Raw genomic sequence first — 21605 nt, forward strand, 5'->3', positions numbered from 1 at the left:
GAGCCAGGGGTAAATGCAGGCTGGTCGGTCTTTGCTTCAGTATCAGCTAGCAGGTGTTGGGACTAGGGGCAAGTCCTGTCAGACTAGACCACAGAACCACCTAAAAATTGCAAGAGCCAGGGCTAGAAGTGGGCTTAGTAGGAAAATTGTGGCACCTCTCTGATGAGCTGCAGCTCTTACTAGTGTACATGGGAACTAGGGCTGGGGGTGGAACTGGCTGGACAGGTGGTAGCATCTGCCAGCGTGTCAGCTGGATAGTGCTGTTGGTCAGGCAGAGCTGGACTCCAAAACACATTGATGTGTACGAGAGCCAAATGGGATGCAGGACAGACTGTACCAGTCTGCTGCACACTGGCTGGCATGTGCAAGAACCCGGGAGATTATTTGGGGTCGCTCTGACTAGGCTACAGCTCCCTCTGGTGTGCGTGAGGGCCGAGTGCATGGTGGGCAGGGTTAGGCTGGTTTGCAGTATCCATTGGTTATCATTAACAGATGGGGCTAGAGACAGAACTGACTGGGCAACTACAACCACCTCTGTGTGTGTGTGTGTGTGTGTGTGTGTGTGTGTGTGTGTGTGTGTGTGTGTGTGTGCTGATATTAGTGATAGACTGAGACAGTCTCACGCTGGCTGGCACACACAGGAGTCATGTCTGGGATCACCTCTGGTGAATATTCTTTGGGTACCTCCAACTGGACCACTGGATTCAGAACTCCAACCACAAGGAAAATCATAGGATCTGTGGTCTGACTGTGGAATGCATGTGTCAGAACAGGGTCTCCTCAGTTGTTGAAGCTGCGTAGTGGACATCAAGCCCAGATGTACGCGGGGGACATGACAATCAGTTCACTGAGACCTACAGAGGGCATGTAGTACCATGAATGGCAAAACAAATTAGACAACTTCCCTAGCCAAACTTTGCCAGTGAGTACCTGGGCAAATGGAGATCCAAAGTGGACTGTATCAGCCAATGGACCTTTGAAGGATTTCCTCAACTTTGGAACAACAAAATCAACAGCATCTCAGAACCACCTAATCCAATTAAATAAAAGCTACTTCAGCAGTACCCTTGGAACATGGTCCACACTGGGTACCCTGGGATAACATTGGGTGGCGGTCCCCTATCCCTAGGGTACTGATGTGATTCGGCTGCTGGGAGTATCCCTCTTTTCTTTCCATTCTCCCCAGATACAGGAGAAAAAAAAAAAAAAAGGAGATTGGAGGCCATTGTCTTATCCACTTTCCCCCTTTCTTGATCCTCCTCACCCTAATCGGTGGACCACATGGGCATGTATTCTTCTTCACTACATAAGCATCATCAAAGATAAAATAATTTTTTTTAGAAAAAAATTTCATCCTGCTTCCTAATGGTTATCAAAAGGGTTGGAGACCACCTCTGATGGCGTGGGTTAAGTTGCCATTTGCTACATTGCATCACATATCAGAGTTCCAGACCCAGCCGTTCTGCTTCTGACCCAGCTTCCTGCTAATGTGCCTGGGAAGGCAGTGGATGCCGGTGACTCCCTCTGAGTGACTCTCTCTTTCACAGAAATAAATAATTTGAAAATATCCACTGGAGTTGCGGTACCATGTTACTTTTTCACAGTCTAGAAGCTCTGATTGGTGGCTAACACACCTTTCATTAGTCTTGCCATGAGAGCAAGACTACTAGGAAGGGTTTCTACAAGCTCCTAGAAAAATGTGTTTATCAGAAAACTATTTATACATTTCAAAGCGTTTTTGTACTACAATCAACTTTACTTGCAATTCCATTTTCTGTGAACATTTTGAAGTATCCTTGCATGTAATCACTGTCAATTTCTTCAAATGTACCTTGCTTGAGAATCAGTAGTTTCAGACTCAAGGTTCATCAGAAGAACAAGAATAGACCAACTGTAACACAGCCCGAGCTTTGAAGATCTCAGCCTTCATGAAGTGTGCTAACAATCTTATGGCTAAGAGGTTTGATAGGCACGCAGGTGGGACTCCAGGCCTTGGGCCTGGTGGAAGTTGAGGGGCTCAATAGGAACAGGTATTCGGACTAGCAGTAGGACAATCACATCCCAAGTCAGGATGGCCAGGTTGGGCTTCTCAAGCCTAGCACCTGATTCCAGCCTCTTGAGACCACATCAGGAACAGACAGCAGCCATAGCTCTAGTCTCCCTGCTCCCCACACAGGAGGACTGCACTGCGTTCCTGGCTCCCAGCTGCAGCTTCACTCCACAGATGGCCACAATGGCTGGAACTGGACTGATATAAAGCCAGAAGCCAGGAGTTTCATCTGGATCTCCCACTTGGGTGCAGGGGCTCAAGGACTGGGGCCATCCCCCCCTTTTTTATTTTTAAAGGTTTATTTTATTTTTTACTGGAAAGTCAGATATGCGGAGAAGAGAAGAGACAGAGAGGAAGCTCTTCCGTCCAATGATTCACTCAAGTGACCACAACAGCTGGTGCAGTGCCGATCCGAAGCTGGGAGCCAGGAACTTTCTCCAGGTCTCCCATATGGGTGCAGGAACCCAAGGCTTTGAGAGGTCTTCGACTGCTTTCCCAGGCTACAAGCATGCAGCTGGAGGGGAAGTGGAGCTGTCGGGATTAGGACCAGCATTCATATGGGATCCTGGCGCTTTCAAGGTGAGGACTTACTTTTAGCTGCTAGGCCACCACGCTGGACCTCATCCCCCTTTTGTTCTTTCTGGATATAAGTAGGGAGCTGCTTGGGAAGTAGAGCAGTCAGAACACAAACCAGCACCCATATGAGATTCTGACACTACAGGCATAGGCTCAGGCAATTATGCCACAATGCTGACTCCAGAAAATTAAAAAAAAAAAAATTGGTAGGGGCCAGAGTTATGGTACAGTGAGTTAAGCTTCAGCCTGGAATGCAGGCATCCCATGAGCAAGTCTGATCCAACTCCCACCTGATGCATCTGGGAAGATGGCCCAAAGATGCCTCCAGGGACCCACATGGAAGACCCAGGTGGAGCTCTGGAATCCTGAAATTGGCTGGCCTGCCCTAGCCCTGGCTAGGGCAGCCATATGGGATGTGAACTACTGGGTAGAAGACCTGTGTTAACTCTGCCTTTCAAATTAACATACTTATCCTTTTTTTAAAAGTTTGATAGATGTTTAACATGCTAACTTCCCCAACTTTAAAATTAATTTTAGCTTTCAACAGAATTTTTCTCTCAGCAACAAATCACTCCATGTGAGTGTTCACCAGGTCACTGTTAGTATTTAAGGACATGGAAGGGGTGGTGTCATGGCGCAGTAGGTGACTGGCTAGTGGTCATAGCAGCATCTCTTAGGGGCAACAGTTGGTGTCCAGGCTGCTCCATTTCTGCTGCTTTGAACATGCCAAGATCCCATATGGGCGCTGGTTCTAACCCTGGCAGCCCTGCTTCCCATCCAGCTCCCTGATTGTGGCCTGGGAAAGCAGTCAAGGACACCCCAAGGCCTTGGGACCCTGCACCCACAGGGGAGACCCAGAAGAAGCTGCAGCTCCCTTCTGATGCACTTAGGAAAGCAGCAGCCACAGCGGACAGCCCAAGCACTCCCACCCATGTGGGAGATGCAGAGCAAGCTCCTAGTTCATTAGGTTGGCTTGACCCAGGGCCAGCTGTTGCAGCCATTTGGAGGAATAAATCAGCAAATGCAGCTGTTTCAAATAATTTTTAAAAATCTGAAATTTCTTTTGTGCAGCCTCACTAATGACAGCAAATACAATAAATTTTATTGACTATAAAAGTGACTAAACCCATTAAAATAATGGCTGCGATTTTCTTGGGACTAGAGTTAAAACATTAAGTACAGAATGCATCTTTATTGGGCCTGGCATGATGCCTTGGTTGGCAATCCTCTCCCTGCAAGCACCAACATCCAATATGTGCAATGTACAGCTCCTTACTTATGGCCTGGGAAAGCAGTGCAGGATGGTCCAAAGCCTTGGGACCCTGTACCCGCATAGGAGACCTGGAGGAGGCTCCTCATGAGCTCAGCTATGGCCATTGTGGCAATTTGGGGAGTGAATCAGTGGATGACGCTCTATCTCTCCTCTCTTTAAATGTGCCTTTGCAGTAAAAACACATCCTTTAAAAAAAAGCTGCATTTTTTGCTAATAATTTTGGTTAACTTTTCAAAAGAAACATCAGATAAAAACTTTTCTAAATGTTCTCATTTCCTACTTTGTGCCAGCCAGTCTTGAGAAAACTAAAATCCTAGGCTTGGACATTCTAGGTTTTATTTATTTATTTTTTTTTTTAGAGAAACAATAGATTTGATCAGAGACCAGGGGGCTCATGGCTTAGTGCAAGAGCCAAGAGCAACCATAGCATCTCACTTTTTATTTTATTTCTGATGTTGTTTACAAACTTGATCGGGGTGGGAAGTGTTCAGGACTAGGGGAAAGTGGTGAGACCACTGTTTCCACATCTTCCTTATCTTCTTCCATATCTGGGGGAAGGCTGAGACAAGGCGACAAGCACACCCAGCCTCTGCATCAGTTCCCTGAGGATGGGGAATGGCCACCTGATGTCAACCCAGGGTCCCAATGTGCAGCATGTTCCAAGGGTTCTGTCCAAGTGGTTTTGATAGTTCTGACATGCTCTCAATCTTGCAGATGCAAGGATGAGGAAATCCTTCCTTCCAAGTTCCATTAGCTGACACAGTCCCCTTTTTAGAGTCTCCATTCGGCCAGGTATTTGCTGTCAAGCTTTGCTGGGGGGTAATTGACCAATTTGTTCTGCCCTCCTTTCTCTGCTTTGTACCAAGTTATCTTCTGCAGGCTCCAATGGACTTCCAAATCCTCCATGTGCATCTGAGTGTGCTGTCCTCAGTACCTGAGGAATCCCTGTTCAGAGACATGCAATCCACTGTTTGATCACAGGTCCTGCCACTCTCCCCATGGTTGGAGTCCAGAGGTTCAGGTGCGGGGGCCCTCAAAGAAATCTCATCCAAGGTCATTCCAGATCTGACTTCTGTGCACCCACTAGTACACACTGATATTTGCGATTACTAGGTCAGATCTATCTCCAGCCCTGTCTCTTACACAAACCAATGGATGCTACAGTCCAGCCCAACCCTCTCCGACACACACTCAGCCCTCACATACACCATTGGAGCTACAGCCCAGTTAGAGCAACCACTAATAACCTTCACAGCTTGGCCCCCCAGCCCTGGTCCCTGTGTCTGCCAGCATGTGCAGTGCACTGATCTGGTGTGGCCCACCTCCCATCCAGCTCTCGTACCCAACTGAATCTACCCTCTAGTTCTCACTCATGCCTGTGGGTGCCACCATTTATCTAGACAGGCCTGTCTCCCTTCATGGTTCTCATGCTCACCAGTGGGAGCTGCAGCCCATAAGAGGAGTGCCCAGTTTCCCTACCGAACCCACTCCATACCCGATTTTGCACTCTCCAGGTGGCTTGGCAGTCTAGCTTGACAGGACTTGTCCCCAGTCCCAGCACTTGCCAATGCTGCAGCAAAGCCCAACATCCTGCCCTTCCTCTGGTATAGTCAGCCTTATTCTGATATAGTCAGCCCAGTCTGGCTCTCCCCTTAACCCGGTTCCTGTTGCAGCCATGACCAGCCTGGTCTGCCTCCAACCCCAGCTCTCAGGCTCACCAGCAGGTACATTGACCCAGCAGGGGTCTCCACACCTCCCCTACCAGGCTTGCATCACCCCCTCCCTAGGTCTCACGTGTGGCTTAACACAGCCTGTCGTGGTTCTCAGATCTGACAGTGTGTCACGAACTGGCTCAGCCTCACCTATCCCCAGATCTGAGCCTCTTGTATGCCTGTGGGTACTGTAAACTGGTCTGGTTTGGACTGCTCCCAGCCTTGGTTCTTGCGCTCACCCTCAAGGACTGCGTCCTGACAGAGTTCACCAAGCTCTGCTATTAGGTGTCCTAGTGGCAGATCTTGCAGACATCAGTAGGTCTTTGGCCCAGGCTGATTTAGTCCACCTCCTGTCCTAGCAGGAAAGTGGCCCACACCCATTCTGGTTCTTACTGTTGGGTGTCACAGCCCAGCCACACACCTACCTGGTCCATGCCCCAACACAGTTCTTATGTAGTTCACTGGGAGCCAAGACCTAACCCAGATCATTCTACACCTGTGAGTACCAGAATCAAACCCAGTATGCCATGCCCCAGAACCAGTTCATTCCCATGCCAATGGACACTGCAGCCATGTCCAACCTAGATCACCACCCCCATTCTGGCTCCTGCAGTCACTAGTGGGAACCACAACCCAACTGGGTTAACATTAATGTTCAACAAACCTGGGTGGAAACTACCCACCTGAGATTTAAGTCTGATGGCTTCTGCCTGCTGGTTAGCCCTGTGCAGCCCCTCATAACCTTTTAAGTCTGACACTGGCCTAACCTTCACCTGTGAACCTTTAAAAACATGATCTGAAAGAACCCAAGATAGCTTCTTCTAGGTAACTTAAAAGTCATGGAAAACACGTCTAACTTTCAATACTTCAAACAGTGCAATCCCACTGCAGATGGGGACACTTTGGCAACAGAAAAGGGTAGTATCAGCGTGGTTACACATGTACTCTTTAACCCCCCCAATCTTTTCTTGGAGTTTACAGGGTCTATTTCAATTGCTGCTATTAAGCCAAGCCCTTCAGACCAAAAATACATAAAAGCTCTACCAACCCTAGAACAACCCATATATCTTCATGCCAATACAATTTCTGACTGATTCAAATAGCAACAAACCCACCAGGCCAAGTTTTAAAGCAGACTTTTTACATAATTACACATGCCAATACGGAATGTTCTTAAATAACCACTGACATCCTGGTGATTGAACCAATCAGGCCCTTTAGTTGTGATTTACTGTTCATCCTAACAGGCTATCTCCAGTCTTGTAAAAGCGGCCAAGTTTGACACTGATAAGTTAACTAATGATACTCGGGTTTTCTGTTAGCCCCTGGAAGCCAAAACAAGCACATTCTCATTCCCCTTTTAGTTCTTTATAAATACCTCAGACAGTATCCTGTAGACATGGCATATTTTCTCAAAGTAATACATATCAAGACTTAATTAAGAGTTTGGATTTTATTTGAAAAGCTTTTATTATTCACGTTTGACCAGGGAAAAAGACAATCTCAATGTCAACTCATCACCTAATCATAAACTCGAGCTTACAGGATTCACTACCCTACTATACCTACTAACAAGACCCTCTCCTCCATTCCCTCAAGTTGCGGGTCCAAATCAACAGTGGTACTTGGCCTAGGCCCAAGGTCAGTCAGACAGTAACAAAGCAAGGCCAAGAGCACTGTGTAGCCCCGCAAATACAAACATCATTGAACAAAGTTGCAGGCATCAAAATTTTTTAAAGAGGCAGGAATCAGCACACACAAAAATTGAAAAACCAAACCAAAAGTCAGTGCATAGAGTGTGCAGTCAACCACTCTACGTTCAAACTTGTATGCCAACTCCAGCAGCTAAGATTGAGCCATGGGAACAAGCTGTCCTAAATCCAACCAGTGAATTTAAAACTTTTTCCTAAATCTTTTCAAATGCACCAGAAAGCATGTGACCTAAAGTTACCTTTAAAGTCAAATTCCTTCATGTGCCCGAATATGGAAATAAACACATAACTACCACTTGTGCATGAGCTGCATTAAAAATGAGATTTAGCTATTAGTGAAAAACTCACCATGTAACAGACTAGTACAGCTTCCTAAGAATGCCTAAGTACGAAACACTTCATCTGTGGTAGCTACAACCTGCTGTCTGAACACAGGTATTCTGCCACTATTCCAACGTTCTGTTAAACCAGAGATCCTACTGGCTTTATAGTACTGTTTCCTGCATGTATCTGGAATTTTTTTTTTTAACCAAAAGATCTTCAGTCAGGGTATTGCAATTAGTGCAAGCTTTTATAGGCAGACTGCCAACGAACTCTAGCAAGCAATTAGAAAATCATAAACTTTCCCAGAGATAGAAACAAAGCAAAGAGCAGCCATTACATCAGCAAGCTTTGTGTTGAGAACAAACAAACAACTCCTAGAAAACACAATCTGTAACACATAGGGCCTACTAGAAAGCCTACACCAATCCCAATGCTATGACTTGCATAACTTCCAGATAACCAGAGATTAGATTCCTTGAGGGTAGTAGAAGCTTCAAATAACCAGGAAATTAAAGCCCTGGTGAGCACAGGGTGTGCCTAAAAGCCTGGGCGACAGAGTGACACTGGCTGGGTTATCCATCAAGGACCATAGCGTCTCCATGTCTTTATAGGCTAATAAGCTGCCTTAATTATTGCTTATTTAAAAGTACATTTTACAGAGCTACGTAGTATACCTGACGCAGAAAAACAATCACATAAGGAAGCATTTATTTGAGGTTTAACAAAAGAAATCGTACAAATAAAATCTGTATAAACACAAATCCACATTGAGTCTTAAACACATAGCAAAGGACAAAGTAAAAACAAAGAAAACTATTGGCGGCTATTTACAGTTGGACACATTTGTGCCTTGTACACTAGAAAGTCTTTTACAAAATAATCATCTTAGATCAACAGAAGACCAATCTTCAATGTCCTCTTGCAAGATGGTTTCTTTAGCATCTCCTATAAACAAAAACAAAACAGCAATTACATCTGTGCGAGCCTGACAGGCTTTCAAAGGTCCACTTTCATGAACTGTTTAAGTCCTCACTTTATTGTTCAATAATTAAAGATCACATGCATTATCTGTTGTCAAAATGCAGTTTGGACAATTTAGTAACTCATCCTGGAGTTCCCAATCATACCAAATTCCCATCCACTGATGGAATGCAACAGTTCCACTCTTAATAGGCGGAACGAATTATGGCCCACTGGAAACATCTCTAGTAAGCCAAACCAAACACTGCCACAAACAAGATTTTGGGTGGGGTATTAGAGTACGAGCAAGTGAATTACTTTCCTGCATATGATCTTTAATTTATATTCCAGATTTAAAAGTTCTTGTTTTGGTTTGTAGATTTCACTATTAGCTATAAAAAGAAAAGCAAGCATTAAATCTTAAAGAATGAACACTTAAAATGAGGCTCCACAATTGAAATACAACACTAAACAGAAGACCAAAATGATTAAGCTGTAAAAAGGCATTTATGTACTTTAACTCCTGTAAAAAACCATTTAAGTTAAGTTTAGACACTTAATCTCCAAAAAGATTTAAAAAAGAAGCCAAAGTCTGAAGTTTTCCACTTTAATCTTTACGCTGGTACATGAAGTTGGAAGAGACCATACCACAGGACAGCGTTTTCTGGTGTATGCCTTGCGCTCTGCCCGCAACGTGCGACCCCCAGAGATAGACGTGGTCAGGGTGACACACGGCCTGCAATGAAGTTCCCGCTGGCGGGTACAAACAAGGTATAATGTCAGAGTTAGAAGACAACATTCTTGTTTTCCTTAAGTTGTACCCCTTTCAGTACTTTACCTGTTAATAGTTCTAAAAAGTTTAATTATTCCTCTAGACCGCCTGGTACACAAAGCAAACAGAAAAACTCTTAAGTTTTTCTGTAATACTAAAGAAGGTGAGGTAAGACTTTAAAGTTAAAGATCTATAGACACTTTAGGCAAAACAGGCTCATAGATTAAAAAATTAACAATTTAGTCAAAACAGCTACATGATATTTTGCTTTTACTTGTTTCCATTTGTCTATTGATCTTTAAATTAAATGTAGACACTTGAACTGTTTCATGCACTCTTATACACACCTGTTTCCTCTACAGTGCTCCTTTAGTACGGCTGGTAATTGTTTTGGTGATTGCCACCCCCTCGAGACGCCTTGCCGTAAGTGCTCTGCTGGCCTATTTTGAAAAGAAATGTTTCCTATGAAACGGCTTCTTTGAAAGCATTAAAAAAATCAATTCTGCAACACTGTTTAGTGAACAAATGTCTTAAGGTTATTTGTCATAATATAGTAGCCATAAGCTACACATCCAAAATATTCTGGTAACCGGCTCTCTGAATTAGCAAAATCACCCCTCACGCCTCAAGAAGACTCCAAAGCATGCCAGGAAGCAGAAACCCCCAACCCCACAACTTCAAACTGGGATTGTACCACTGGTTTATGAAATTAAGTTAAATGTTCTTACCACTGTAGTCTGTATATCCCTGTCCATATCCATAGTTCCCATAGTTATACCCAGTATAATCATATCCGCCATAGCCACTATAGTTTTGATCACCACCATAGGCACTATTGTAATTTCCATATCCTTGATCATAATAGTTATTAAATCCTTGGTTCCAGTTTTGGCCCTGACCTGCAACAATGCACAATGATCATTAGAAAACAACTTCTGAGTCTCCATTCCTAATACAACATGACGCATTTCTGTCCCTCATGCTGTGTTAAAGACAATGGGTGGATACAGAGCCATCTGCTTTAGAATTTTTCACCTGTAAAATTAGCAAGGTGGCCCAAAGTCCAATTATGCCATTAGCAAGCTTCCCCAATTTCACAGGTAAGTATTCTATTTTCCCATTGCATACACCATAGGCTACTCCAGTTAAATCAAAGATTCTAGTCATTTAATCTAATGATATTACTTCCTGTCTGTGAGCACAGGATCAGAGCTTCAAGGGAAACCAGCAGACTCACTAGTAACACCTCCCCTATTCCCTGTTGCCCACTTTCTCACAATAGAACAGTTTTCAATTTAGCTGTGCCTTCTTAGGAGTGTGTTCTAACGTGACAGGATGCTGCTCACGCCAGGAAGTCCCTCTCCAAGCATGCAGTCTCACCTCGGCCACGACCCCGCGCACCTCCTCGGCCGCCGGCTGCAGCACCTCTTCCTCCTTTTTGTTGCTGCTGTTGCTGCCTATAGACTTCTTTGGGTTGTGCCACTTTGATTTCACACTACAAACAAAAATGTAGATACGGGTTTACCTCATTCTCCACACAGACTGAGACCTTACTTCAGTAAAAACCTCCTTCAATGGCTTTACCTTCCCAGAACCAATTTGATGGTATCTGCTTTCCAACAATTTCTTTACTGGTTCTTCATCTGTGTATGTGATAAAACAGAATCCTCTTCTTTCATTTGTTTTTGTATCCATGGGAAGTTCAATATTTTCAATCTGAAACCAAGAGGTACACTCAACTTCAGATAGGAAACAAAAGTTACCAAGGGGCCTCCAACCTCCCAGGTCCTCTTAAGCTTCCACTGGGGATCCACGGGGCCCCACTGATGCACAGCTGTCCTGGCTGGCTCACCGCACTACCAAAGCACAGCACACTGAGAGCAGGCGCCCTCCACTCACTCACACTTGGCCCACAGGGCACATGGCACCTGATCTTCACTCATCACTCTTATGAATCAGTCTGAGCAGCTAGCAAATTTGGAACTGGTTTCCATCAAGGCACACAAAGCCCAATTAAGGTACATGGTCAGGGAAAGGACCGGCCCAGCAACCTATTCCGACCCTCAAGGAAAGGCATGGACCAGGGATGGCTGGTTCCTAAACACAGGAGTCATCATAATCACCGCGCACCTCTCCAAAGGCTCCAAAATATTCTTTAATTTGCTCTTCCGAAGTGTCTGGGCTCAATCCACCTACAAAAACCTTCTTAGGGGGTTCTTTCCCTTTTAGAGCTTTGGCCCTTTTCGGGTCTATCAATTTACCATCCAGTTTGTGTTCTTTTAGTTCCAAAACCTAGAAAAAACAAAGTTTCATAACATGACAAGCAATAGCTGAAGGCCAGACCCATCAAAGCGCTCACTCACAAACACACCCTACCTTATCCACACTAGCAGCGTCTTTGAAAAGCACAAATCCAAATCCTCTTGATCTTCCAGTGACCGGGTCTGTTTTAATTGTACAGTCTACAACTTCCCCAAATCGAGACAAATATTCTGTCAGATCTTTCTTGCTTGTATCCCAGCTCAAGCCTCCAATAAACATTTTACTAGAAATAAAAGTTATTTTTAAAGAAAGCTTAACAGTAACTCAAATGCTAATAACTGCAGTCCAATGATTAAACACTGTGACGTTCGGGTTACATGCAAGTAAACGGAAACAACATTTTTACAGACACGATTGAGGCCACTACAGACGGAACTCAACAAAAATCCCCATCAGACCAGCGGACGCAACGTTCTCGGGGCCCAGGGCAGGAAGCCAGTCGGTTTGGAAACCCCCAAATCCTAAGTTGCTTCCTCCAAAGTCCCTCGCCACCGGCAGGCACGGCTGACGACCCGTCCTGTGCTGGTGCCCGGCCCGGGGACACCCACGCGGGGCAGCTCCACCCGCGCAGGCAGGACGCGGCAGCTGCAGCGGGGGGCGAGCCGGCCCCGCCCCCGGCCGGCGCCTGCGCACTCGGGGCCGCGACGCCGCCGCCCTGCCCCCACCCGCCCGGGCCTCTCCGTTCGCCCCCCGCTCGCCCCGGCTCTTTCTTTGGCCTGTCTGCCTGCCTGCCTTCCTTCCAAAGCTAGCAGGGCCCGGCGGGCTCGCGGGGCGAGGGAGGGACCGGGGCCAGCGCGCGGCTGCCGAGGGGCGCGGGGCGCGCGGCGTGGGAGAAAACAAGCGTGCGGTACCCGTCATCCTGCTGGTTCTTGCTCGCGTTGATCTTCGATCCCTCCGCGAACTCCTCCGTGTTGCTGTACTCGTTCACGTCCTCCATGGCTGCGGCGGGGCGGTCGGCGGCGGCCGGCTGGCGTGCGGGGCGGCTGGCGGGCGCGGCGGCGGAGCGTTGTAGGGAGCTGGGTTTAAGATGGCGGCGCAAGAGATCCGGCCGCCGCCTGCGCCCTCCCTTTATAGCCGCGCCGTCCGCCAATCGCGACGGCGGCTGCGCCGTGACGTGGCGCGGGGCCCGGCGCGCCCCCTGGCGGCCCGGGCCGGCGACGAGCGACGGGAGCAGCGGGGCGGGCTGCGGCCGCGACCGGCCGTGGGCGAGGCTGCGGGCGGCGAGCGGGGCGGGCGCCGCGGGGAACAATGGCGGCGGCGCCTCCATGGCGGGCCGCACGGGCCGCCTCTGGCCTCGGTCCCTGGCTTCTGCTCGGAGCGCGCTGGCTGCGCTGCCGGACGGCCGGACGGACGGGCGAGTGCTCGATGGCCGGCCCGCCTGCCCCGCCGCGCGCACGCGTGTTTTTCTTTTTTTTTTTTTTTGTCCTCGAGCCGGCTGGAACCAGCCGGACAGGAAGCGGGCGCTGCGGCGCGGTGCGGGCGTCTCTTCCGCTGAACGGGGCGCGGCGGCGGGGGGCTTCCGAGGCCCACCCCGGACGGCCCTGTTCCGCGAGTGACCGCCCTGCGCCAGGGGAGGGGAGTCCGGCCGAGGGCCGTGGAGGGTCGGGGGGCACTCACGTCCCTCGCGCGAGGGGCTCCCGCCTGCACGTGCTCCAGGCCTCGCCCCGCTCGCTCCGCCCGCCTGGCGCAGGGCGCGCTCCCGCCTGCGCGCCTTGGTTCCCGCCCCTCTCCGCCGGGTGACGGCGGCCAATGGGGCGTGGGCGTCCGGGCCCGGCCCTGCCCCAGTCGCCGCCGGCCCGGCCCACGTGGTGTGGAAGCGCTCGCGAGCGCACGGCGTCCCCTCTCGGCGCGGCCGCTGCTCTTCCATCCTCGCCTGGACCGCCTCGATCCCTGGGACGCGCGACGGGCCGCGCGCGCTCGCCGGCTCCGCCGTGGTGACCCGGCTGTTAGGGAAGCCCGGGACGGTTCTGGGGTGTGTGCGTGGGTAGACGCCGCCCTCGGCCCTGGGGACCCGAATAGGCCGAGTCCCGAAATAGCATCCGGTAGGGAAATGGTCGTGCTTTCGGTGCCCGCCGAAGTCACTGTGATCCTGTTAGATATCGAAGGTACCACAACCCCGATTGCTTTCGTGAAGGTGAGGGGCGGAAGGGAGTGGGGACGTTACCGGTGTTGAAAAGCCAGTTTGTGTGTGTTTATTGTTTTTGAAGTACTGCAGACTCAAGGCTCCCGGAGGAGGCGGTGTGGCTGGCTGTGTCCTCTGTGGAATGGGAAGGTTGCGGGCGCTGTTCACGGCGCGGTCTCTGTCCTCACTCTCCCTGGCCTCGTGCTGGGTTAGATAGATGGGTGGGAAGCGAGGAGGGAGGCCGGTCAGTCCCGCTGCGGGTGGCCCTTCGCCTGGTACTTGAGCGAGTTTGGCAACGCAGCGACCTTAGTGGGATGGTCCTGCACGCTTCTGGTCCTCCCTCCCATCCCTGCGGGGAGCCCCGGGTGTCGACATGACTTTGACTTTTGACTTTTCTTGAGACGTGATGGCTGCTTGTTCCCACCGGTGCTGTTCGTGGCCGGGGAATGTCGCCGTGTTCTCTTAACGTGACTGGGCTAGTTTATGGCGCCCTTGGTCATTTGTAAGATTCAGTGTTCCTTTAGCCATGGCAGCTTAAAGCTGTTGTGAAAACGTCCCCTCCCTAGGGTGCATGTTAACTAGTCTACACCCCATGCACAGCACACGACTTCACATTAGAGTAGGCTTCTTACATGCAGTGTGCTCTCTAAGTCTGTCTAATAATCTAGCTACTATAATGTTGGAAAGATGCTGCTGGCACTGCAGGTGGCAGCTTCACGCACTGTGCCACAGTGCCAGCCCGTTTTCCCACATTTTGTGATGAGCCAGTGACCCCTATGGCAAATCTCAGAATGGCCGCTAAATGCTGCTCCTTCTTGTAGAGCATGTCGGAATAACTTGGTTTGGTTTTCAGAGAAAGGGGGGATCCTCATTTTTGTGGTTTGTGGTTTTTAGTCCTTTCTGGTGCTGTGGCTTTCTCTGGGGTCACTGGAGTGGTGACAGGAGAGGTAGTGCTGGGCGTCAGGTGTGTGCCATTCTTAGAGTACTTGGGGACGAAATTGCCTCAGACAAGTCAATTCCATAAGCAACAGTACCCATCCTCCACCATTTTCCCTGGATGGTGTCTTCGTTAGGTGATGTATGCCAATTCTTGGGAATCCCATGGCAAACGTATCCTGAGATGGTAAAGGAAAAATTCTTTAGTGGTCTAAATGAATTTTTTTGTTTTGTTTTTTGTTTTTTTTTTTTTGCTCTGACACCAGACTGCAAATTCAAGACAGGATGGAAAAGATTGATTCAGGGGTCTTGTTTGAAGGATAGTTTCTTGTGCCCTGCTTGGGCATGTAATATTGTTATTGTTATTCCATTGACCTAATTTATAACTTGTTACAAATTTCTCAAAACCAGTGTTTTTGAAAGTATGCTTAGAATATTTTGTACATGGTAAACATGCAGAAATTTCATGAAGTGTATTCTGTGGGGAAATGCTAGTGTGAACATGTTCAGCCAGGTGTCTGTATCTGGAGACTTCGCAGAACCTTTGGGTAACAGTAGTCTTACAAGAGTGGCACTTCACAACAACTTGTAGCAGAATGTGACAAGGTCTAGCCTTCAGGCGGCCCTGTAACTGGGTGCTAAGTCACAAGTTTAGTCCTTGGAGCCTGGAACTGGATGACACAGGTGTGTTAGGGTACCCGTGGGCCTGCAGCCCGACTTCCTGCAGAGTGATGGAAAGAAAGTTGAATGCCTGTGAGACCCTTCACTGAAGCTCCAAACCCGTGACGTGCATGCTTGACCTCCATTTTACTGAAAAGGAGTACTGCTCTATTGAGTGGTAATGCCTAGAATTTGCCTAGAATTGTGTTGTTTGAAAACTTTGCTTTATTGCAGCTGGCCTCTGGAATGGGGAGCGCAGTGTTTGTCCTGTCTCCTTGACATGGCTGCCAGGTTTTTGAATGACTCAGTTGATAGGACAGCACTTTAATTAACTGAAGTAGCATAAAAGCATATGATAGCAATTACAACTTATATTACCTGTTTACGATGGATTGAGGACTGAACCCTTGGACCAGGATAACTCCTGGTGACACATATTTTATTTTGGTGTTTGGTTCTCCAATGAAAATGGAGGATTATAAAAGAAGCAACCCTTGAGGTACCCTTGGGAAGCCCACGTTCTTTGTGGAGACTGCAGTCAGTTCTCTGACATTGAGCTGCCGTGACTCCAGAGAAGGCAGATGCTGTATGTGGTGACTTTGGGAATAGGTGAGGTAAGTGAATACTGGTATTTCCAGTCAAGCCATTAGTGTACTATTTAGCTGTGCACTGGGGCAGCTGTGACAGTCTCTGTGAAACTGAACAGCCTGCTTGGTGGTCAGCTCAACAGGCAGTTGGCGTATGTTTTTTGAGCACTTTGAGCTAAGTGTGTGCACGAAGCCACTTACCTGGGCAGTGCAGGGTTCTTGCAGGACCCCACAGCCTCTCTCTTGGCACCATGTTAGTGTTCCTCTGTGCCAGCTTCTTGCTCCATCAAACCATGACGCAACCCTGAGGCTCCAGGGAGCCTGAAGCAGAGCTTTTCCTTACCAGCGATTGCACTTTATTTTCTGAGTCAGAATTTTAAATAGCCAGAATAGGAAGGGTGCATAGGACCATGTATAATGAGTGTTGTAATTGTTTCTTTTCCTGTCTGAGAATTTGAGGTGAAGGGTGTGCTGTGGGTATCATGGTCAGAGTGGACACCGGCCCACCCTGCCCTGTGAGCCTCTCGCCTCTGGAGGGTTTGGTTGGGGCTTTGTTTTCTCCCTGCTGATTGACTGGCCCTATACGGGGATCGCCCCCCAGCACTTTTGATCATATACCATCACAGAATTGGAGCAGACACTGTCAGTGTCATTTCTGAATTATGTACACACTGTACTGTGGAATTAGAATTTACTGTAAATTGGAACTGAAGGGTGAGATGAAAATAATACAGATGAACATTCTCTCATGCCAGTGACTCCTCCTTGCATGCCCCTAGCATACAGATACCCTATTGTGCCTGCTTGGCTCTTTGTCCTTGGTGATGAAATCGCTATCTTTGTGTATTGTGGGATTCTCATGTGTTTAGAGCTAAGTCAGTTTCAGAAGCAACATCACCACTAGGCCTTTCAGTTGTCTACTTCGGGGATTCTCAAGCATTTGGGTGGTAGAAAATGAGCTCTTATTCTGCAAAGTGCTCCATATTTGGTGGCTTTCCCGTGGTGCATTGCATGTACATTCAACAATGGTAACGATAAGCATGTTATCTCTAGTTGCTGTAAATGCTGTATTAATCTATTCTGACTCTGCCCCTAGAGAAAATACGGGGTTAAGTTCCTCAAGAGCCTTGGTCAGTTTTGTCAGCTGTCAATATATAGCTTTGTTTTGTGTGTGCTTGTTTCCATCATATGTCTGTGTCTACATATGTACATATATGTTTAAATTTGGGGGCTGGCAGTGTGGAGCAGTGGGTTAAGCCACTATTTGGTGTCCCTTTATCTTAGGTGGAGGTGCCTGTGCTTGAGTTCCTTTCCTGCTCCCATTCCATTGTCCTGCTAATGTATGCTCAGGGAGATATGGCCCACGTGGCTATGTCCTTTCCTACCCTGTGAAAGATGTGTGTCCAGCTCTGGCCATCACAGGCATTTAGGGAGTCGGCCAGCTGATGGACAGTTTCTGTGCTTCTGCCTTCGAGAGGGAGAGAGAGGAAGTGAGGAGTCAGGAACTGCGTTCAGGTATTCCCGGCCCGGCAGAGTGTGCATCAGCAGGACACTGGAAAGGGAGCAGAGAAGGCCTGCAGTCCCCACATGGTGATGTGGAATTCACAGAGGTGTGTGATTGATTCTTTAACACAGTCTCAGCCGGTAGTGCTGTAACTCTCGTGTATACATGAAACTTGCGTAACATGTATTTTTCACCATTAAGTCCATCACAGCCTGCTTGAGTTTACAGGTGCTAGATAACACTTAAGCACTTTGCTTTGGCTCATTTTCAACAGCAAAATTGGCATAAATCACAAAACATAGACTGCACACTCATTTACAGTTGGATACTCGTTTACAATTTGAGCATTGAAATAGGAATCGCCTAGTTTAACCTCAGTTGGGACTGTGCCCATCTTTTGAATAAATCATTTTACCCCTATGCACACGTGTCTGAAAATGACCTAAAAGGGCTATGAGTATTGATTCTGGAGCTGCAAATGAATTTTAGGAAGAGAAACTACTAACACAGAATCCACAGATTGTGTGGGGTTGTTTCTGAGCCTGCAGGGCTCTTTTGGTTCCTGTGTATGTTAGCTGTGTGTGATTTATGCAAGTTCATGTTTTTGCTTCTCAGTGCCCTCACTTGTACAGAACTGATATGAGGCAGCTGTGAACATTTAATGATTGCAGCGCCCTCAGAAGAAAAGCTTTTTAGGTAAATGAATTCACATTGGCATTTCATCCTTAGGAGGAGGCATTTTTCATTTCTGTCATTGGAGAATTTTTTGGTGCCACGGTAATTAAGAACCCTTTAATAGAATGCATGAATGTAACTAGAATATTTGTAAAATATAGCAAAATATTATAAAATGTAGTAAGTCAGGCATGGTGGGTACCCTTGCCCAGCTGTAGGTACAGTGGCTCTATCTGTGACTTCCCTCTTCTAAGATCTGGGGTGCAATGTGATGCCATATTTGGTCCACAGGCCAGACGTGGAGTAGATTTCACTCTGCCTGGGCACCACTCTGCTCTAACGGCCAACCAAGAGCATTGAGTTCAATGAGAAGTCTGTTGTCACCGTTACTTGAACCAAAACCTCTTAGAGCTCAAGTATATTGATCATGGGTCTGTCAGGATCCCTTCAGACGAAAGTAAGACACGACAAGCCTCAATAGACGCCAAAACACTAAATACATGAACACTTGCCCAGCTTTTGCAAGTTGTCTGTCAGAAGCAACTGTAAAACAAAAGCACCTTTTTAAAGGATCATTAGAAAATGAATTACCTGACCCTGCCCACCGTAATCAGAGGTCCACAGGGCATGTATCCCTCTCAATTATGTAAACAATATTGAAAAGGAAATCTTAAAAATAGAAAATAAATGTTTATGAGCAGGATGGCAGGCTGGGAATTGCCAGTCTCCAGAATTCATCTGTTACCCCTGTCCCCCTTTGTGTGGGTTTCTAGATAAGTTGGTAGCATCAACATTAATTGAACAGCTGTACAGTGCGGACCTACCTCCTAAGCTTGTGGGTATTCTGGCAGCTGAGCAGCTAAGTGGGACCTTGTGAAACTTGTTAATTTCCTATTGCTATAAAAGACTGCCACAGATCTAAGTGTGTAAAGCAACATGGATTTCTGCCTGACAGTTGGAGGTCAGGTGTCTGAAATGAGTCTCAAATATGGTGCTGGGTCAGGTCCCGGCTGCTCCACTTCTGATCCCTCCCTGCTAGCATGCCTAGGAAAGCAGCAGAGGACAGCCCGAGAACTTGGGTCCCTGCACCTGTGCAGGAGACCTGATGGAAGCTCCTAACTTAGGCCTGGCCCAGTCGGGGCCATTGTTGCCTTTAGGGGAGTGACGGAAGAACTTTCCCTCTCTCTCCCCTCTATCTGTAACTCTACTTTTCAAATAAGCTTTTAAAAAGGGGGGGAAAATGTATTGGAACCCAGCTTGCTCTGAGTTTTTCCACCATGGTGACCACTGCCTCTTGGTGTCCTCATTGCTCTAGCCAAAAGTATGTTAAATGAATACCACAGCATCGCTGATCTCCATGCACTTGGCACATTGATGGCACAGCTGCACTGAAGAGTAGTTGCTGATTGGTTAACAACCCCTTAATCCCAGCCAAAGCCTTTTTCACCTGTAGGGTAGAATTGGATAAAAGCAATATACCCATGTAGTGTGTGAGAGAATTGAGACAAGGGCAGGAACTTTGGGGGAACCTGTGTATTGGATCTTAGTTGAGTAAGAGGTGGGTGGAAAGCTCTTTTGGCCTTAATTTCTGGTCTGATTCTTGCTGAGCTTTACATATGGCACTAACATCATCTTCCGTCTAGTTGGTTCTTCCTTTTCTTGCATACCTATCTGTTGTGCCAGGCTTTGCTGGAGAGCCACGGGCTTACCCGCCTCAAGGAACCTGAATGGAAGGCAGGTGCAGCCTATACTGCTGAAGACCTTTCTGGTGTCCTGTTGGCCAGATGGTGAAGGTTCAATTCCTGAATCTAATGAATTAGATTTTTCAATTTTTCCCTTGATTGCTTTACGCTTTGCTGAACATGCGCTTTCATGTTGTCACCATTCTTGTACCTTCAATCCAAGTGTAGGATCTCATGCCTCTGTCATCCTTAGCTGTGTTAAGCTGTGGAAGTACCAAGCTAAGACTTGCCTCTGCTCCTGAAGGACTGTTTTGAGCTTTCTGTGTGTGTCATTGCCATGTCTTTGCCAGCGTAGCAGGTAGTGCTGTGTGGTGTCATCCACGTGTGCTCCCTTCTGAGCTATGCAGAAAGCTGCTCCAGGGCAGGGACCAGGGCCACCACTGTGCTTGGTGCTGGTGATGAGATGTGTTCCAGAATGGGTGTGGGAAGGGTGGTCTCTTGCTGTCCTTGCTGTTCAGTGGTTCTCAGGGTTAGGCATTATTGTGCTTGAACAGCGTGCAGCTCAACTGAAGGTTTATACAGGGGCATTAGAATTGACTAGCGTAAGATATAACTATTTGATAGAGAAGGAGAGAGATCTTTATTTCCTCACTGGCCACCACATGTAGGACTCCAGCAGGAACAGCACCTGGATCTCCTATGAGGGTGGCAGGGACCTCCAGTCTCACTGCTTTCCCAGGGGCAGTAGCAGACGCTGGACCAGAAGCAGAGTAGCTGGGACTCAAACTGGTACTTCTCTAGAGGATGCAGGCTTAACCCATGATAGCACAATAATGGCTTCAGAAAAAATTTTATTAGGTTGAGGTAAAGAGCTAAATACATTACATTTATTAGGTTGAGGTAAAGAGCTAAATAAATTTTATTTGTTAGTTAAGGATAGAAAAATATTTCCCTCAAATCTTTTTCCTGAAACTTGATAAAATTGCAAGTGCAGCAGAGTTTATTATAGAAGATCAGAGTCTCTATTGCTGCTTTCGAAGGTGACCATGAACTCTTTTGTGAATACTCTTTTGGTAAATGTTTCTTGAAAAAGTAAGGCATTTAGGGGCCCAGCGCAGTGACCTAGCAGCTAAAGTCCTCACCTAGTGTGAGCCAGGATCCCATATGGGTGCCGATTCTAATACTGGCAGTCCCGCTTCCCATCCAGCTCTCTGCTTGTGGTCTGGGAAAGCAGTCGAGGATGGCCCAAAGCCTTGGGACCCTGCACCCGTGTGGGAGACCAGAGGAAGTTCCTGGCTCCTGGCTTCAGATTGGTATAGCACTGGCTGTGGTGGTCACTTGAGGCGTGAATCATTGAACAGAAGATCTTTCTCTTTGTCTCTTCTCCTCTGTATATATCTGACTTTGCAATAATAATAATTTAAAAAAGAAAACCCTTAAGAAAAGGCATTTAGATCCTTGAAAGAAGTAGCATCCAATTGACCCCCCCATTACAGATTTTAACATATAATTTCCATGTATTTAATCTATAGATAGGAGTTTTGTCTTGCACGTTGAAGTTATTTAAAGAGTATCATACAATGACCCTAAAATGTCTATTCTCCTACTGATGACTCTTGAAATTCTCCTCCTGCACTGGGCATTTGGCCTAACAGTTAAGGCATTGGTTAGGATGCCTGTGTCCCACATAAGGAGCTCCTGATCCCAGCTTCCTGCTGACGCAGACGCTGCGGGACGC

The 21605-nt window shown here is 47.5% G+C and overlaps 2 protein-coding genes across 6 annotated transcripts in view; one reads left to right on the forward strand and one right to left on the reverse strand.

Annotated features, from left to right (window-relative positions):
• Positions 1-7062: 7062 nt before the first annotated feature.
• HNRNPDL (heterogeneous nuclear ribonucleoprotein D like) lies at positions 7063-12962 on the reverse strand. Of its 4 annotated transcripts, XR_005882320.1 has the most exons (9): positions 12553-12699; positions 11756-11924; positions 11510-11671; positions 10964-11095; positions 10760-10874; positions 10108-10278; positions 9727-9819; positions 9256-9360; positions 7063-8592 (listed from the first exon to the last, which is right to left on the reverse strand). XR_005882320.1 is itself a non-coding variant. In XM_040966677.1 (8 exons), exons 1-7 carry the CDS (start codon positions 12636-12638, stop codon positions 9749-9751), a joined length of 906 nt encoding a protein of 301 aa, XP_040822611.1. In that variant the 5' UTR covers positions 12639-12962; the 3' UTR covers positions 7063-8592; positions 9727-9748. The 4 variants fall into 4 exon arrangements, 3 of the variants coding, with proteins under 3 accessions (XP_040822611.1, XP_040822609.1, XP_040822610.1); XM_040966677.1 differs by lacking the exon at positions 9256-9360 and having other exon boundaries at positions 12553-12962; XM_040966675.1 differs by having other exon boundaries at positions 7063-9360.
• Positions 12963-13556: 594 nt separating this feature from the next.
• The window catches only part of ENOPH1 (enolase-phosphatase 1), a 29203-nt gene continuing 21154 nt past the window's right edge, over positions 13557-21605 (forward strand). Inside the window, exons 1-2 of one of the 2 annotated variants that reach the window (XM_040966979.1) lie at positions 13863-13867; positions 17255-17257. Coding sequence is in view for 1 of the 2 variants with exons in the window: in XM_040966978.1 (XP_040822912.1) it covers positions 13752-13835 (84 nt within the window). In the remaining variant the exon portion in view is untranslated. Of the gene's footprint in view, positions 13836-13862; positions 13868-17254; positions 17258-21605 lie in introns of those variants that run through there. The other variant, XM_040966978.1, reaches the window with a different exon arrangement.

This window comes from Ochotona curzoniae, unplaced genomic scaffold, assembly GCF_017591425.1.
Source record: "Ochotona curzoniae isolate NIBS_2020 unplaced genomic scaffold, NIBS_Ocur_1.0 scaffold_4506, whole genome shotgun sequence".
Classification (NCBI taxonomy): domain Eukaryota; kingdom Metazoa; phylum Chordata; class Mammalia; order Lagomorpha; family Ochotonidae; genus Ochotona; species Ochotona curzoniae.

Excerpts from the sequence above, each read along its gene's own strand:
- HNRNPDL (XM_040966677.1), bottom strand. The coding sequence starts at position 12,638 with ATGGAGGACGTGAACGAGTACAGCAACACGGAGGAGTTCGCGGAGGGA. Across the intron at positions 11,925-12,552 it reads AAGAACCAGCAGGATGACGG|TAAAATGTTTATTGGAGGCT; the intron begins GTACCGCACGCT and ends TTTTATTTCTAG. Across the intron at positions 10,279-10,759 it reads TGCGCGGGGTCGTGGCCGAG|GTCAGGGCCAAAACTGGAAC; the intron begins GTGAGACTGCAT and ends GCATTGTTGCAG.